This window comes from Elaeis guineensis, chromosome 1, assembly GCF_000442705.2.
Source record: "Elaeis guineensis isolate ETL-2024a chromosome 1, EG11, whole genome shotgun sequence".
NCBI lineage: Eukaryota > Viridiplantae > Streptophyta > Magnoliopsida > Arecales > Arecaceae > Elaeis > Elaeis guineensis.
Window position 1 is genome coordinate 62,492,400 of NC_025993.2, and position 13,206 is coordinate 62,505,605.

The 13,206-nt window shown below is 37.9% G+C and overlaps 1 protein-coding gene across 1 annotated transcript; it reads right to left on the reverse strand.

Moving 5' to 3' along the window:
* Window positions 1-301: 301 nt before the first annotated feature.
* LOC140854731 (uncharacterized) lies at window positions 302-1,243 on the reverse strand. Its single transcript, XM_073250782.1, has 3 exons — window positions 1,074-1,243; window positions 895-978; window positions 302-814 (listed from the first exon to the last, which is right to left on the reverse strand). The coding sequence occupies exons 1-3, from the start codon at window positions 1,083-1,085 to the stop codon at window positions 548-550; spliced, it is 363 nt and encodes a 120-aa protein (XP_073106883.1). The 5' UTR covers window positions 1,086-1,243; the 3' UTR covers window positions 302-547.
* Window positions 1,244-13,206: the final 11,963 nt, after the last annotated feature.

Here is a 13,206-nt window from a genome sequence, read left to right on the forward strand (position 1 = left end):
CGTCACAAAAAGTTATAATTTTTAGCGACGAAACTAAGACTTTCGTCGCAAAAATAGCAACGAAATAAAAAATTTCATCGCAATGAATAATAAATGTTTTACTTTTTTGGGTTCACAATTTTTTTTGCGATGAAATTAATATTTCATCGCTAAAATAAATTTTTGATAAAAAATAAAATTTTTATTAATTTTCCAAATAAACCTGCTCAAATACAAATTATCTGATCAAACATATTTTAAATAAACAGTATGTTAACACAATAAAAATATTCTAAGTTAAAAGACCAATTTCAAGTAACAAAAAGTTTCATAACCATCTTTGTCATATACAAAAATATAAGTCCATACACCATTTTAAATTTAAAATAAGTACAAACTAAGTATGATCTGACTCATTGGCCTCGTTCCCTCCTCCAGGCGTCGATCCCTGACCCGATACGTGTCGCGATGGTGGTGCAGAGGCGGCATCATGTGACTGTAGAGGTGCTAACTCAGAAGCATCAATACCGAGCCATCCCGCCACCGCAGCTACGATCCTCTCGAGCGTCTAACTACGATTCATCCAGTAACTAATCTGATCTTGCATCATGCTCATGGATGTCCTAACTGCCTCTGGCACCGATGCATCATCAGACCGGTCGGATGACGAACTGCGTGATTTTTTGGACCGCATGCTATGACCAGATCCTAGCTGCCGCCCGAGGACGGTATCCAAAATCGTATCATCTGTCATCAAACAAACCTGCTGCGATCCAGTATCACCATCAGATCCCACCTCCCTCGTCGCCTGCTCTCTCAATTCTAACATTTTTTCCTTCACAATAAACCAAATAAAATCATAAATTTTTTTCAAACTCTTTAAAAGTATTCAAAATGTAGAGTAATGATACTTACATGACGCTGCCTCACCTCCTCGGTCACGAACTCGCCACTCTTGTTTTGATAGAATTTAGCATAGGCGTCGACTCCGGATAGTCCCTGTTCAAACAAAAAAAAAAGAAAAAAAAGATATCAAAATAATGTAAATATTTAATAAAAAGTTACAAAGTATGATTGCAAATGTAGTTACGTACCATCCTCTTCATTCCCTGTGCAAAAGAGGCACTTCCTTGCGTGTGAATAGAATCAATCTTGCTCCTATTCACCTTATTCGCCTCCGATCGTCGCTACAAAATACATACAATTATAACCAATAAAGGACATAACATAATTAAAAAAACTTGGAACACTAGACATACCTAAAATGCCTCACTTCCAAAATGCTCACATAACCACCGCCAATCGTCACTAGACCCAGCCCAATTTCTGTATGGTTGGGTCACAGGATCAATCCCCTTCGCCTGCAGCTCATTGCAGTATTTATGAAGCCTACATCGCCGATCTCTGTATCTATTTGCAGCCATTTTGAGAATAGTGTCCGTCACTTCTTCGTCAGTGCAGTCCTCGAAGTCAATATTATCCTACACAGTAATCATACCAAAAAGCAAATACATGAAATTATTCATATAATAAAAAATTTATTTATATAACCAAAAATAATATGGATCATGTAATGATATGCAAGACATCCAAATTTAATTCTTACCCTGATGTGAGAGACTAGAGCATCACGGTATCGAGGAGCTACATGCTTGAAACTTTCAGCAGCCCACGAAAAATGATTCCACATATACAAACTGATCTCATTTGCGACGATACTAGCCTCTGTGCCAACCGGATGATCTCAAAATATATGTACCTTCGGTTTTTCATTGTGTGTATGCACATATTTTTCCAAAACAAGACCCCTACTAGGACCACGCACTGCACGTCGATGCTGTGTTCCTACATGTAAAAATTGATGAAATGAACATATATCATGTATCACTAAATGCATATAACAAAAAAATATATATGGTTTATAAATTGATAGAGATGTACCTGTAAGGGGATGATGCTGCAGTACCATGGCCTCCGGCTTGGCAAGCTCTAGCTGAGCACTAGGCGGCTCTGTGGACTCGGGCAACTGAGTCTCATCTAAATCCTCTGACTCATCATGCAAAATGCTAAAGTGAGGATGTGTATCATCAAGCGGAGCCTGCTGCCTACCCCGTGAATGTCTACGTCCAGGACCAGTCATGATGCTGCAATGATTAAAATAATTTAAATCAGTAAGTAATCAAAAAAACTCAAGTATTACATGATATAATAAAAAAAAATAAATTGAATTACTTATTCATATTAATTATTGTTCTCAGATTCTGAACTCGTGTCCATATAGTCATCTTCGATGGGAGTCATAGAAGACTTCGACCCTGAAGTACTATCATCATTGTCGTTAACGAAGTCATTATTGGATCGTGCTCGTGTCCGTGCCCTTATCGACGATCTAACAACAGAAACATCCTCAGGTTCATAGTCGTCTCTTTGTAATTGTCCTATGTCAATCGTATCATCTGGCACTAATATGTTATCTGGTGCTTGCATTTGATATGCTTCGTTTTCAATAATTGCACAGACTTCATTCTCAAGATGTTCATCGTTCGGGCATGTGAAAAGTGCAGGATCAAACAAATGCCTATGCTGAGCCCTTATTGCAACTTGCCAAGGCTCTTTCATTTTGTTATCATCAATATACCACACTAGTCTTGCTTGCTTTGCAAAAATATAAGGATCACTTTCATACCATACATGACCAGTGTGGACACTGACGAGTTGAGGATCTATAACAATTGGCCTGTGTCGTCCTAAGTCATACCATCGACACTTGAATAACACAATCCGTCGAAGACCACTATATCTCAACTCTATAACCTCATGCAGAACACCAAAAAAATCTATTATTTCACCCTTGTGCTCGCCCTCCACGCTTATTCCACAATTCTGTGTGGTTCGATCACGATTGCGATCTTCCGTTAAGAATCGCACACCATTGACTATGCATGCTGAATATACTGATACACGTCTGTCAGGTTTTCGTGCAAGTGCAGCTAAGTCATTACTGATACAGTTAGGATTGTCTATACGTAGCTGAGCTATCTACAATTAAAAGAACAATAAGCAGGTTAAATTTGACAAAATAAATACTATATAAACAAACTTTTAATCATGGATGAACATGAACATAACTTACCCGTTCGTCAAACCATGATGCGAATTGATTCCTATGTCGTGCCGCTGCTAATGTAGGATTACTTCTTCTGAGCTCACTTTCGTGTTCTCTGAAGTGATACAGTAATACCATGTATATTTTAATTTAGAGTCCACGTGCATTCATTGATATATCAACAAATAAAAATTAAATGTATATACTCACATCATGTAGGCTTCTACCTCCTCGCAATTGTTTAGCACATACCAATGCATGTCATCCGTTTCTTGTGGTGTCAACATTCGAAAATCTTTTTTACCATATGGTCGGGCAACATTGGAGAACACGGACAATCCATCGGTCAGAATCTCGTCAACATCAATATTCCGCTGTGGCCTTGTAAATTTGGTCTCCACTTGTCGAAGGTACATAGAGTAGAACGTCAGACATTCATTCATAACATGTGCCTCTGCTATTGAACCTTCAGGCCGTGCTTTGTTAGTGACGGCACTCTTGTATTCACGCATCTCCCTATTCAATAAATTATCAATTGATATCACATTAATAAGAATACAATAATGAATAATAAATATTACAATATCATGCAATTACCTTTCAATTGGGTACATCCATCTTGTATGTACTGGCCTACCCAATCTAGCCTCATGTGGAAGATGAACAGAAAGATGCACCATGATATCAAAGAAGGTGGGAGGGAATATCATCTCGAGCTTACAAAGAGTAATGATAATCTTCTTCTCCAATATATCAATCTGACTTCGTCTCAATGTCTTCGCACATAAGTCTCGAAAATAAGTTCCCAGATCAAGTAACGCATCACACACATTATCCGGCAACAATCCGCGCAAACCAACTGGGAGCACATGCTGTAAAAGTACATGACAATCATGACTTTTCATCCCGACGATCTTCCCATCTTTCGACTTGATGCACCATTTCAAGTTTGACGCGTATCCATCAGGAAACCTCACTGATCTCAAATATGAAAGAAATTGATTTCTCTCTCTTCGATTCAGTGTATAACATGCCAATGGCTTCACCAGCCTATCCCCTCGTCGAATCAAATGTAATTCCTTTCTAATCCGCAATCCTCTAAGTCAAGACGAGCCTTCATGGTATCCTTTGTTCTTCCTTCGATATTGAGAATGGTATAAAATATATTATCAAATATATTCTTTTCAATATGCATGACGTCAAGATTATGTCGAAGAAGAAGCATTTTCCAATATGGAAGATCAAACAACTTGCTCTTTTTTCTCCAATTTTCGATACTTGTTCGCACCCCTACTTGGCTGGCCAGACCCTTACCAAATATGACATCCTGTGGGTTTGGTAACTGATTTAAAATATTGTCCGTAGACCAGAATCTTGGCTGCGCATGTCGTTCATGCTTGCCATTGAACTTAAGACTTCTCCTCCATCTATGATCATCTGGCAAGAAACGTCGATGGCCGGTAAAACAAATCTTTCCGCGAATACGGTCCGATGTAATATCATCGTTACAAGTTGGGCATGCTTTATACCCTTTTGTACACCATCCAAAAATATCGCCATATGCAGGAAAATCGTTAACTGTCCAAAGCAATGCTGCATGCATACGAAAGATGCCTCCTACAACATGATCATATGTTTCGCATCCTTCTTCCCACAAATATTGTAACTCTTCGATCAATGGCTCTAAAAATATGTCTATGTCTCTTCCAGGGGCACGGGGACCTGGGATCAACAAGGCCAATAGATTAAAAGGTGATTTCATGCACTTTCATGGTGGTAAATTATAAAGAAATACCATAACAGGCCACATACTATAAGCAGTACTAAGATTACCATATGGATTAAATCCGTCTGTTGCCAACCCTAGCCTGACATTTCGTGAATCAGCTGCAAACCATGGATGTTCACGATCAAAATGTTTCCATGCATCTCCATCTGATGGATGTCTCATGACATCATCGTCCATATTATTTACCTCCTTATGCCATCGCATGTCACAAGCAGTATGCCTCGACATGAACAATCGACGCAATCGTGGTGTAATCGGAAAGTACCGCAGAATCTTGCATGGTATTTTCTTTTTCTTCTTATCCTTACCACGACTTTCTTTCCATCTGCTTGAATGACAAATTGGACATGCTTGTAGATCTTGTTTATCCTTCCGAAATAGAACACAATCATTCGGACATGCATGTATCTTTTCACAGCGTAGGCCCAAGTCATCGACTCCCAAACTGAGTCCTTTCAATAATTTTTTGGCTTCATAATGACTTGACGGAAGTAACTCTCCCTCTGGCAGTAAGTCCTTCAAAAATTTGAGCAACCAATTAAATGAGTTGTTTGACCACTTACCAAGTGTCTTCATGTGTAATAACTTTATTACGGCGGACAACAGAGAGTACTTCTTACAACCAGGATAAACATCACTTTGTGCATCTCTTAATAGACGCTCGAATCTATCATTTATAGATATATTAATGTCCTCTTCAGCTTCTTGTCTCGGAATGGAATGCTGATGTTCTGCTCTCGCTTCTACATTTACTTCAAATAATTCCGGATGAAGATCCTCTAAAATTTCTCTATCTTCTTCACCAAGTGTTTGTCTTTCACGACTGCATGATCCACCGACTGACGACGGATTTATGGGACTCCTGGACAACATGTTCGAGCTAGTCGGCAAATCTTCACCATGACAAGTCCATCTCTTGTAAGTCACATCTATACCGTGTTCGTATAAATGATTCTGAATGTCCGATAAGGTACACCAAAATAAATTCCTACATCGACGACATGGACAACGAGCTTTCCCATCTTCTCTAGTATGATTGGACGCCACATTCATAAAAGTCGTCACACCCGTAATATACTCGGGACAGAACTTATCACGCAAAGACATCCAACCACGATCCATACCTACATATTTATGATGCAAACTATACAATCAATTTTATGTAATAATAGTTGACTAACGCCTTATATCTCCAACCTATAGGGTGATGGTCCTATTCCATTCAGGAACGTAAGAATTTAATATTGCAATACATGTCTTGTATACCAAAAAAATTTCGGCAGCATTTCGACGCAGTTCTCCAAATACACAAGCATTAAAATTGTGCTATGTATCCAGAGAACATGATCGAAAATACCGACAAAACTCTGCGATATAGAAGCATATGTGTTGCAATATTAAATTCATTCACGTGCCCAAACTGTCCACGAGGATAATTCGAGAATAGTGTATAAAGCACCAATATTTTTTTCATAAAAAAAAATATTGGTTTTTGCATGCTATCCTCGAACGAAAATTCTAAGGCTTATAAATTTTTTATGCTACAATTAATATATTATTATTAAAAAAAAATATTTTAAAAATATTTTTAAATCATGATTAAAATTAATTATATCAAACAAATAATTATATCTAACATTATATCTAATTACTAAAATAATAAATAATTATTTTTAATGACTAAAATTTATTAAAAAAAATTAAAAAAATATATAAATTAAAAAATTGGTTTCACCTTCAATCGTGAGCAGTGATGGTGACAATCCGCGGCAACCGGCGGTGGCGGCCCGACGGTGGCACGACGGTGGCGGCCCGGCGGCGACGCGGCGGCGGCTGCGGCGGCCCTACGAAAACAAAAAAACCAGATAGACTGAGAAAGGGAGGGAGAGGCCAGCGTGGCGGCGGCGGACGAAGGCGTGGAGCTGGCGGGGGGAGAGGCCGGCGTGGCGGCGGAGGAAGGCGAGGACGGCGTCAGGCTTGTCGGGGGTGGTGATGTGGAGGAGGGATTTGGAGGCGACGAGGGCCTTATCCTTGGCCGGTGAGGAAGAATAGGAGGAGGAGGTAGTCATTTCGGCGGCGGCCGGCGAGGAAGAATAGGAGGAAAGTATGGAAGGAGGAGGAAAGGGAGGGAGGAGAGGTGGCCACCACCTTCGTTTTATGGATTGGAGGGTTAGGGTTTCGACGGATTGGAGGGAACCAGAGGGAAGGAGGCAGAGAAGAGGGAGGATTCGGTGCGCGGAGGAGAGGGTGGCGAGGCGGGAGGGAGATGGCCAGCAAGCTGGGAGGTGGGCTCGATCAGCGACGGGGGGCGGGCTCGAGCGGCGACGGTGGCGGGGAGGGAGGGCTCGACGGCGGTGGGGAGGGAGAGAGAGAGAGGATGGTGGCGGGGAGGGAGAGGACTTACCGGGAAGGACGACCGGCAATCGGGGAACGACGACTGTCACCGGAGATCGGGGAGGGAGAAGATTTGGATGACCGCGGCGGAGATCGGGCCGGGAGGGAGATCAAGCGGGTTTTTTCAATTAGGGCAGAATATCAAAGGTTTTATTTTTAATTAAAAAATATTTAGCGACGAAATAAATTGGTTGCTAAAAATAAATATTCTGTCGCGAAAAAATTTATTTTTTGCGACAAAAATATTTTCGTCACAAATGATTAATTTTTGGCAACGAAAATTTAATTTCGTCGCAAATGATCGGGAAATCAAGTTTCTCGCAACGAAACAAATATTTCGTCGCTAAAAATTCAATTTTTGGTGATGTAACTATTTTCGTCACAAAAAAAAATTTAGCAACGAAAAATTTTTCCGTCGCCAAAAAAAAAAATTTTTTGCGATGAAAAAACTTTCGTCGCTAAAAATCAATTCTAGCAACGAAATTTAAATTTTCGTCGCAAAATATTCAAAAATTTTTTAATAAAATAAAATTTAGCGACGCAATAGTTTCATCGCTAAATATAAATAAAATTGGTTGCAAAAGTCTTTTTTTTTAGCAACAAAAAATCAATTTCATCGTAAAAAATATAATTTTTTGGCGACAAAATTTTTTTTTGTCGCAAAAAATAAATTTTTAACTACGAAAAAAAATATTTTATCACCAAAAAAACTATTTTTGCAACGAAAAAAAATTTCGTCGCTAAAAATGAACTTCTAGCAACAAAAAAAAAAATTTCGTTGCAAAAGATATAACTTTTTGCAATGCAATTTTTTTCATCGTAAATACCTAATTTTTGGGGATGAAATTTAAATTTCATTGCAAAAGCCTACTTTTTTGCGATGAAAAATATTTCATCGCTAAAATTTCGTCGCAAAAAATCAAATTTCTTGTAGTGTCCTGTGACTCCTCACGAGGATTATCCAAGCCTTGATTTTGCTAAATTGAAATACAGCGAGACATTCTCTTCCTGAAGTTAATCAGGAGTGGTCAATCCCATCTTGACTCACACACTGACTTCACAAGTACTTGACTATACTTAAAAACCTTTCGAACCTATATTAAAAATACAGGCAGTCTGGTACCAAAGCACAGTGAGTTGCTTGCAAGTCACCGTGGTGATCTCAAGTCGAAGGGACACTTATACCCATTGGCCTTAGCTAACTACTCTTAACAGTAGAGTGTTACATTGATCATGTTCCATGCAGATATACTCCTACGTCTCACCTGGATGCCATACCAGTGTCTCCACACCACTTGATTATGAGGACAATCAATGCATATGGCATACAGCGACCTACACTTGATAAGTTATCGTCCTTGTTAATAACTTATCATTTGGTCATGAACAATTTAAGAACCATCTGATAAATTTTCCTTTATCTATTGATTGTGGTTCTAAGGACTTTATCATAATTTAGGAGTTCATTTAAGGAAGATAGAACTTTTATGATGAACTTGCCAAATAACTATGATTATTAGATAATTCATATACTAATTCCAATCATCTACCACTTATATGATAGGCTTTAGGACACATTTTCCAAAAACTCCCACTTGTACTAAAACCAATCAGAATGATATCAAATATCCTATCTTCCACTTGAGTTTGTAGAACTTCTTAGTTTTGAGGCCTTGGCAAATGGGTCAATCAAGTTCTCCTTTTTCATCGATCTTCCAAAGATCGATGTCACCCTGATCTAAAATCAAAAGTGATAGCAATATAGAGTATGCTGGTCCTTCGGTTCTATAGCCTGAGCTATGGCTCCAGTGCTATGATAGGACTGGACCATCGGTGGAGGGTGCCACTCCCAACCTGCTAATGAAGCTCAGCAACTACACAGCTTACATGGCAGCATCATATGCTACGATGTACTCTACATCACTAACTGAGTAGGCTAAAGTATCCTGCTTGGAACCTTTCTAGCAGATTACTCCTATAATTAGGGTATGATCCGATACTTTCTTGTTGTTATCTTGATCTGACTGAAATCGAAACATCCACATGTTTAAAGTCAGTATTTCCATATTTGAGTCACTGGACCTTAGTATTTTTCAAATACTTAAGGATTATCTATACAATCTTCCAGTGGTTCTTACTTAGATCAGACTGGTATATGCTCACTACCATTAGTGAGTATACCATATCTGATCTTGAACATGGAGAAATTAGATGACACCCAAACCTTTATTCCTTGCAATGCTGGAATGCCATTCTCGATTAAGAGAATTTCATCCACAGACAACACAAGAAATAACACTGCAGAATATTTTGCCTACTTAATAAATGTAGGGTTCCTCTTTGTTCATAACAAAGACATATGTTCAAAACGTATGTTCCAACTCTGGGATAATAGTAAAAACGGGCTTTATAGGTCTCCACCTTTCCGTCTGTGCTACTCTAATCCTTTTGAAAAATCCATTCACACCCAATGGATTTTATCCCTTCAGGTGAATCATCTAGTGTCCATACACTATTGATTTTCATAGACTTCAATTTGGATTTAATGGCTTCAAGCCACTTCTCAGAGTTAGACCACTGCATTGCATCCCTATAGGTGATAGGATCCTTGTTAATCTCATCGAGATCAACAGGATCACCGTCCCAAACCTAGACACTGAAGTGTCTGTCCAGCTAACATGGTACTCTACTAGATCTCCTTAAATGTGTTACTTTAATGGGCTCCGAGTTTGATCTAATCAAATCTGGTTCTGTAGGTTTACTAGATTATGTCGGTTCATTTTCTACCAGTCAAACTTCCAAGTTCAACTTGATAGGCATCAGTTCTTTCTCTAAGGAACTCCTTTCCAAAAGGAATGCCCAACTACTGATGAGCATCTTATGTTCTTCAGCATGATAGAATTAGTAACCCTTAAACAACTATTGGACCAAGAACCAAGTTTATCTGTATGCAAACCTTTGACATAGGCCGATCAACTCCAAACCCAAAGGTGAGAGGGTCTAGATCTATGCCAGATCCATATCTTATATGGAATCTGCACAACAGACTTACTCAATATATTTTTAGAGTAAAACAGGTAATCACACAAGAGCACAATCCTGAAATAGGTAGAGAAGTGAACCCTATTATGGATTGAACCATATCTAACAAAGTTCAACTTCTCCTTTCAGATACACTTTGTTTCGAAAAGGAATCTACTAAGAGAGAATCCAATTCTCTCCTAGATATGTCACAAACTCACTGGATAAGTGTTCACCTTTTCGATCTGATTGAAGAGTTCTAACACCTTATCCAGTTTATTTCAATCTTTCATTATTGAATCATTTGAACATTTCAAATGATTCAGGCCAGACACACCCATGCCTAGATAGATCGTCTGTAATGAAATATTAATATCTTCTTCTGGCACTTAAGTTCACAGATCCACATACATCACTAAATATGAGACTTAGAACTTTATCAACTCCTTCACCTTTTCCATTAAAAGGTGACTTTGTCATCTTTTCAGGAAGGCAAGACTTACGGGCTATCAATGATTCACAATCATTGATTTGAGGTTTCCCTCTCAAGCTAATCCGTTTATCCTGTTCTTATCAAGGTGACTAAGCCAAAGATAGACTTCTATGACATTATCTAACTTGGATGTGTACATTACACTTAATAGGCTATGTAAATGTTAAATGTCATTTCTTTCTTGTCCATGTATTATTGTAACATTATTCATAATAATATCACAATAATCTTCCTTTATTAATGAATGATGATCATCTTTGGCCAAAAGGCCAACAAAGATTACATTCATCATAAACAATGGACAATAGTAATAATTACTCTAAATGATAATATTTGAAAATAAGCTCTACAATTCCTGAAGTTAGGATTGGAATAAGACTTCCATCCCTAATATTCAAGAATTTCTCACCATTTTCAAACATTCCACTTACTTGTAGTCCTAGCAATAAATTGCATAAGACCATGATATCTAATACCTAGGTAGTAGAATTACATAGAGAAACTTTAAGGTGTTATTATATAACATCCTTGATGAGCAACTCTTGCTCCTTTCTCTTGTTTAGCCTATTATGGTCAAGAGAAGCAAGATAATTCTTCTTCCTCTGACCCTGCTTCTAACAGTAGAAGCAACATGCCTGATTTGGATCAATTTTAGACTAATTATTTTGATTAGATTAAAAGGTCCCAATACAAATCCATTCATACTGCTAAACCAAATTCAACTTTCAATACTAATTAACGAAGTTGGGTCCCATAAGTCATCACTGTCTAATAGCAATTGGAACAATTAAGGTTTAGCCTTATTTTGAGAAAAGAGAACAATGACCTAATGTATATGAATTATTTTAAGCCTAGAGACTTGGACTTTAGTCTCAAGATTCTCTCACTATTTTGTTCAAATTGGTAGCCTTTACCTCCAATTCAGAAAATTACTTTAATTTTTTAGTAGGTACTAGAATCCACATAGACTACAGATTAGCCCGACTTTGATCGACCAACCCATCTGCATCTATGGGTAGGTTCATTAACCAATTGTTTATCCAAACAACTTCTAGTAATTTAATTTTATCCCAGAAACCTAATCAGTAGGCTTTGGCCTCATTGTAAGGATCCGGTTAGGTCCAACCATTAATATGACCATACTTGGTGCATCTAACCAACGAATGATTAAGCCCAACTTTGGTTGGCTAACCTAACTACCATTAGAGAGACACTTTCAAGTCGTCATATGATGAGTGATAATTCCATTAGTCAACAAGCACCAGGCCTTTGGGTCTGCAATGATTATTGAGTTAATGGACTCATTATCAAACACCTTAATGGGAGGCTATGACTCAGTTATCTCCATAACTTTATCATTTTAAGGATCTAATAATTTTAGAGGATTTAAAATTATTAGTGATTTAAGGATAGAAAGGATATGGATCAATTTGCTCCCACTAACTTCACCAAGTCCTCTTGCTGACTTCTCAAGTCATTAACAAGGACTAGGATCAAATTTGATCCATGGGCACCTAGATCAGTCTCACTGAATGACATCAGACTCACTGATTTCCTATGTGACATGGGTTAGCACGAATCAATGAGCAACCTAATCAAGACCTGATTAACCACATTGGCCAGGTAAGTATGATCAATGGGAGGGTCTGCCAAAGTTTGCCTTAGATACCATAAGAAATGGCCAAGTAAGCGAGCTCCCAATTAAAAACCATCGATCAGGTTTACCTTAGACACCAACTGGTTTATCAGTTTTGATTTGATCTGCCTAAAGACTCGGGCTCAGCCGCTGAGCCATGATCAGTGTCCATTTGTTAGATATATGGACTTTGATCAACTACAACTATTGAAGTGATCTATAGAAATGACCTAATCCTAATTAACTTTTAATTAGGTTTGATCAATTTATTAACTTAGTCCATATTTAATCTAACCCTAGGTCTAACCCAGTTAATGACCTGATCAAAACTAACCCATTACCCTTTAACCCATGTTTTATGAAATTATCTTAGGATCTTTAAATCACAAACCTAGATCCTAAACAATCACTTAATTCTTTTAATTAAGTTCATGAACGAGGGTTGGGGTTTGGCATTTTGAAAATCATTTTCAACTTTTGAAAGATTTAATATAATTTAGTGTTGTTTCACTAAATAGGTTGACTCATTTCAAAAATGGATTAGCTTATTTCCCTAACAAATACTAACAATTAAAATCAGTCAGAAAAATAATTGAGCCAACTTTTCAGTCAAGCTGAATTGCTGGTCGAGCTGGCCCAATAAGCAAACAGAACCTTCGCAAGATTCTGTTCTTAACTAATTTTAATCTATGTACATTACATAAAATTTTATGAAATAAAATAGACCTAATCTAAAAAATTCATGACAAGATTTATTTAAACTCTTTTAAATTTTCTAGATCATAACG